Consider the following 5,979-nt stretch of genomic DNA (forward strand, 5'->3'; position numbering starts at 1 on the left):
CAGTAACATCAGTAACATCAGTAACATCAGTAACTACTACTATTCCACCGCTGCTGTTGACAAATGAAAACAGTTTCTGTGCCACTGATGTCATCATGTCACCAGCTGAGAGGATCTGGTATCTGTTGGTTCTGTCTGGGCCGAGACCAAAGTCCAGTCCACCTGGAGGTGTGTGTGTGTGTGTGTGTTTGGTCAGACATCAAGGTTAATGATGATGCTGTCACCAGCCCAGACTACAGTCCACTGAGTGACTCTGGACACACACACACACACACACACACACACACAGGTGATCCATCTGTCTATCAGTCCATACTCCATCTCTGTCTCCACCACCACCACCACCACCACCACCCAGACCAACCTCTGATGATGATGATGAAGATGATGGTGATGGTGATGATGATGGTTATGATGATGAAGATGATGGTGATGAAGATGGTGATGAAGATGATGATGATGATGGTGATGATGATGAAGGTGATGGTGATGGTGATGAAGATGATGGTGGTGATGATGAAGATGATGGTGGTGATGATGAAGATGATGATGATGATGATGTTTGATTAGAAATTACATTTTGTGAACTGTACTCCACAAAAAAACATTTGTTGTAATCTTCTTCTTCTTCTTTCGGCTTTGTCCCTTTTTCAGGGGTTGCCACAGCAAATCATTGATTTCCATCTCTCCCTGTTCTCTGTATCTTCTACTCTGACTCCAACTATCTGCATGTCCTCCCTCACTGCATCCATATATCTCCTCTTTGGCCTTCCTCTCTTTCTCCTACCTGGTAGCTCCATCTCTAACATTCTTCTACCGATGTATCCACTGTCCCTCCTCTGCACATGTCCAAACCATCTCAATCTGGCTTCTCTAGCTTTGTCTCCAAACCTTCCTGTCTGTGTTGTCCCTCTAATGACCTCATTCCTGACCCTGTCCATTCTTGTCACTCCTAAAGAGAATCTTAGCATCTTTAACTCTGCCACCTCCAGCTCCGCCTCCTGTCTTCTGCCTATTGCTTGTTTTTGTTGTAATATAAAAATGTAATATTTCCACGTATATTTGAACAAGTTCTTATTCCCTGCTCTCCGTTAACCAGCTCCGACACCTGGGGAACGATGAGGTCCACATCGTTTGGTCGGAACATTCCAGAGACTACCGGCGAGGAATCATCCCCACGGAGTTTGGAGACGTTCTGATCGTCATCTACCCCATGAAGAACCACATGTACTCCATCCACATTCTCAAGAAGCCAGAGGTAAAAGAGAGTTTTTATTACTGCGCTTTCAAACTGACGACAAGCAGACGAGGATGTGGTGTCTAGATGTCACCACCTGCTGGACGCTCCGTAAGAAGAAACATCACTGAAGTGTATCCTGTCAAACATTCACACACACACTTTGACTACAGTTACATCGGTGAAAGAACAGCTCTATATATGGTCGGGATTAAAGTATCCCAATATATCGCAGTATATCGTATCGTTTCCCCAGATTCCTGACAATACACAGCCCTACTTTCTGCCAAAGGTCACGGAGGTCATCGTGAAGTCTCAGATGATGATCGTTCATCTCTCTGGACCAATCACAGCTGTGATGAACCAAACCGTAGAGTCATATTAGCATTTTTGGCTAACCTTTTGTTACAGTCAAGAGTCAACAAACAGTTGTCCTTCCTGAAAGTTTTCCTTTCTTTCAAAGAACTCATCGCCGTCTCGTGTCTCTCCTGACATCAAAGGAGACTTCTGTTTTTATACAGTTCAAATGTGAGTCCGTGAGCGATCCTGGAACTTCAGTGACCTTCAGTGACCTTCAGTGACCTTCAGTGACCTTCAGTGACCTTCAGTGACCTTCAGTTTTACTCCTTCAACCTTAAGAAATCGACTTCGATGGGAAACGTTGCTCAGAAATGTTTTTATCATTGATTCTTTTTCACTTATTTCTGGAAATAGATCATGAAGAGAAGGTGATGAAACAGACCAATAATTAAAGGTCAAACAGACTGGTCAACAACAGAGTGGACGTTAACTCTGTTCTAACTGATTATGATAATCAAGCTGGTTTCACTGTGGGGGGGGTAAATAAAATCCCTTGCGACCCACCTGAGGGTCGCGACCCAGTCTTTGGGAAACAATGGTCTAAACTAAACGTCAACCTCGTTCTAATCACCTGTTTTTCTGCGTCATTAACCGGTTTAAGTCAGAACTCCTTGTTTTTAACTCAATTGTTAAATGTGCAATTGAACCGACAGTAGAGGGCGTCACAGTTCGTTCCTTTGATTTTCTTCTACAGGTTCCTTTTTTTGGTCCACTCTTTGACGGTGCCATCGTGGACATGAAGGTGCTGCCCCCTCTGGTCAGAGCCACAGCCGTCAACGCCAGCCGAGCTCTGAAGTCCCTCATTCCTCTCTACCAGAACTTGTATCCTTTAGATCCACCACGGGGCGTGAGCTGCCACAGAACACAGGTACGCTGACCACAGCGGTCTACGTTGACCACAGCAGTCTGCGTTGACCACGGCGGTCCACATTGACCACAGCGGTCTGCATGGACCACAGCGGTCTACGTTGACCACAGCAGTCTGCGTTGACCACGGCGGTCCACATTGACCACAGCGGTCTGCATGGACCACAGCGGTCTACGTTGACCACAGCGCTCTACGTGCACCACAGCGGTCTACGGGGACCACAGCGGTCTACGTTGACCACAGCGGTCCGCGTGGACCACAGCGGTCTACGTTGACCACAGCAGTCTGCGTTGACCACAGCGGTCTGCGTTGACCACAGCAGTCTACGTGGACCACAGCGGTCTGCGTTGACCACAGAGGTCTATGTGGACCACAGCGGTCTGCGCTGACCACAGCAGTCCACGTTGACCACAGCAGTCCACGTTGACCACAGCAGTCCACGTTGACCACAGCAGTCCACGTTGACCACAGCAGTCCACGTTGACCACAGCGGTCTACGATGACCACAGCGGTCCACGTGGACCACAGCGGTCTACGTGGACTACAGCGGTCTACGATGAGTTCATGTACGATGAGACAGGACTGAGGTGTTTGTTCAAGTGTGAGAGACTCAACGTTGGTTATTACTCAGCTGAAGTGGACACAATAGGTAATCAATGTCCAGCGTCTTCACACCGAGTCTGTGTGTGTCTGAGTGTGTGTGTGTGTGTCTGTGTGTGTGTGTGTTGTGCTCAGCGCAGCTTACACACACACACACACACACCTCAGTGATAAAGTGTGTGTATATATATAAAACTCTTTTTTTATTATTCAGAAGAGAAAGTGTGCACTCTCTCTCTCTGTCTCTCCCTCTCTCTCTCCCTCACCCCCCCCCCCCCCCCCCCCCCCCCCCCCCCCCAACTCTCTCTCTGGAAGCCTGTGATAGCAGTTCTGGGAGAACGATCTCACTGGTCAATATTTATCGACGACTCTTCTCCTGCCCTGTTTCTAAATGAGAGGTTTCACTCCCTGCTCTCTCACACACACACACACACACACACACACACACACACCATCCTACTGTTATTACAGATGCAGGAAAGTCGTCAGGGGTTTTTCACACCTTGGTAACTAAGGCTGTGGTTGAACGGTGGTAACTAGTGTAACCATCAGTCAACCAGGACCAACACCAGACTGTTGAGGTGGACGACAACATCTGGATCAGGTCTGCAGTTCACATTTTACAGTCGTGTGTTTAATAGGACTGTGTATCCTCAAGAATCTGTCCATACCATACCTATCACCATACCATACCTATCACCATACCATACCTATCACCATACGAGCACAGTCCACACATCTGTGTCCATATCAGATGGTGAAAAGGTCACAATGACTGCTTGCGGCTGTTTTAGTAGTTTTAGAATCCCTGCGGTTCTAGTGTTAAGTCAAAATGACCATTTGGGCAGTTCTAGTCTATATGATCAAAAGTGTATATAAAAGGTTAGAAAATGTATGTTTTCATGTTTTGATGGTTTTGTCCATTCTTGGGGCCTTCTTTGTTGTTCAACTAATACATTTTCTTCTTAGCAATCCCATTCCTTGTCCTCATATTATTATAATCACTTATACTCACATAGTGTTTATTCATAGAATTTACATGCAAATAATGTGTGGGTGGTTGAACTGACTGTGGTCTATGGTCTGCTGTGGTCTTTCTGGTAGTGAGTTGTTAAAGTGTTAAAACAACATTTTTTTTCCTCTTAAAAGGATACTCCATTGAAAGCCCGCACTGTAACCAGCACTACACCATCCCGGGGATCCACCGTGACTCTTCCCCCTCTTCCTGTGGTGCCTGCACCTCCACGTTTACCCGCCGAGGCTGAGAGGACCTCCCCTCCTCAGCAACCACAGCTGAAATTGGTGCCAGGTCAGAATGGGATAGTTCTGTCCTGGTGTGTGGCAGAGACTGATCGCACTTGCGCAACTGTAGACAGCTACCACTTGTATGCCTATCATCAAGACAACTCCAACACCAATGTGGGTCAACAGCATTGGAAGAAGATTGGTGAGGTGAAGGCCCTTCCTCTGCCTATGGCCTGTACACTGACACAGTTCCAGTCTGGTTCCACGTATCATTTTGCCGTCAGAGCCAAAGACATCTACGGACGCTTTGGCCCCTTCTGTGAACCACAGTGCACAAATGTCATTAATTCCAACTCAAACTAAACAACCTAGAGAAGAAACTGTTGATGCTCATGTGACTGTTCATGGCTTTCTTTGCCTTTTATTCTGCGTTAAACACATATACAGAGTATGTTAATATTACTTCAATAGCAGCTGGAGGGAGAGAGAGAGAGAGAGGGAGAGAGAGAGAGAGAGAGAGAGAGGCTTCAGTGGAGATTCAAATGATCAAGGTGAAAAAGAAGAAAAGGTTGAAGAACAGAAGAGGGCAGAGAGAAGAAGGAGAGGAGGGAGGAGAGAGGGGGGGGGAGGGGGGAGGGGGGAGGAGGGAGGGGGGGGGAGGGAGGAGAGAGGAGGGAGGAGGGGCGGGAGGGGGGGGGCGGGGGAGGGAGGGGGGGGGGGGGGGGGAGGGGGAGGAGGGAGGAGAGAGGGGGGGGGAGGGGGGGGGGGGGGGGGGAGAGAGGAGGGAGGAGAGAGGGGGGGGGAGGGGGGGGGGGGGGGGGGAGAGAGGAGGGAGGAGAGAGGAAGGAGGAGGGAGGAGGGAGGGGGGGGGGGGGAGGGGGAGGAGGGAGGAGAGAGGGGGGGGGAGGGGGGGGGGAGGAGAGAGGAAGGAGGAGGGAGGAGGGAGGGGGGAGGAGGGAGGAGAGAGGGGGGGGGAGGGGGGGGGGGGGAGGGGGAGGAGGGAGGAGAGAGGGGGGGGGAGGGGGGAGGAGGGAGGAGAGAGGGGGGGGGAGGGGGGGGGGAGGAGAGAGGAGGGGGGAGGGAGGGGGGGGGGGGGAGGGGGAGGAGGGAGGAGAGAGGGGGGGGGAGGGGGGGGGGGGGAGGGGGAGGAGGGAGGAGAGAGGGGGGGGGAGGGGGGGGGGAGGAGAGAGGAGGGGGGAGGGAGGGGGGGGGGGGGGGGGAGAGAGGAGGGAGGAGGGAGGAGAGAGGGGGGGGGAGGGGGGGGGGGGGAGGGGGAGGAGGGAGGAGAGAGGAGGGAGGTGTGGGGGGAGACAGATGGGGAGTCAATAATGACTGATTACTGTAATTCAGCCTGTCAGAGACATTGAATTGCTGCTACTACCAATCAATACACACCAGGACACACACACACACACGTCCATGTGTCATCACTGTCTACATGTCTGCACACTCACACACACACTCACACACACACACACACACACCACGGACACACAAGTTCAAACATGCAAGGAAGTGCACATGGAGACGCAAAACACAATGGGGTCGAGGGGGGAGTCAGTCGAGGGGAGAGTCAGTCGAGGGGGGAGTCAGTCGAGGGGAGAGTCAGTCGAGGGGAGAGTCAGTCGAGGGGAGAGGCAGGCGAGGGGGGCGGCAGGTGAGGGGAGGT

At 51.0% G+C, this 5,979-nt stretch overlaps 1 protein-coding gene across 1 annotated transcript in view; it reads left to right on the plus strand.

The window, feature by feature from the left end:
- The window catches only part of ralgapa1 (Ral GTPase activating protein catalytic subunit alpha 1), a 55,515-nt gene that overhangs the window by 33,797 nt on the left and 15,739 nt on the right, over positions 1-5,979 (plus strand). The window contains exons 39-40 of the mRNA XM_025058446.1: positions 1,100-1,258; positions 2,292-2,419. Of these exons, the coding sequence (XP_024914214.1) occupies positions 1,100-1,258; positions 2,292-2,419 (287 nt within the window). The remainder of the gene's footprint in view (positions 1-1,099; positions 1,259-2,291; positions 2,420-5,979) is intronic.

Source organism: Cynoglossus semilaevis, chromosome 1 (genome assembly GCF_000523025.1).
Source record: "Cynoglossus semilaevis isolate Cse_v1.0 chromosome 1, Cse_v1.0, whole genome shotgun sequence".
Taxonomy (NCBI): domain Eukaryota; kingdom Metazoa; phylum Chordata; class Actinopteri; order Pleuronectiformes; family Cynoglossidae; genus Cynoglossus; species Cynoglossus semilaevis.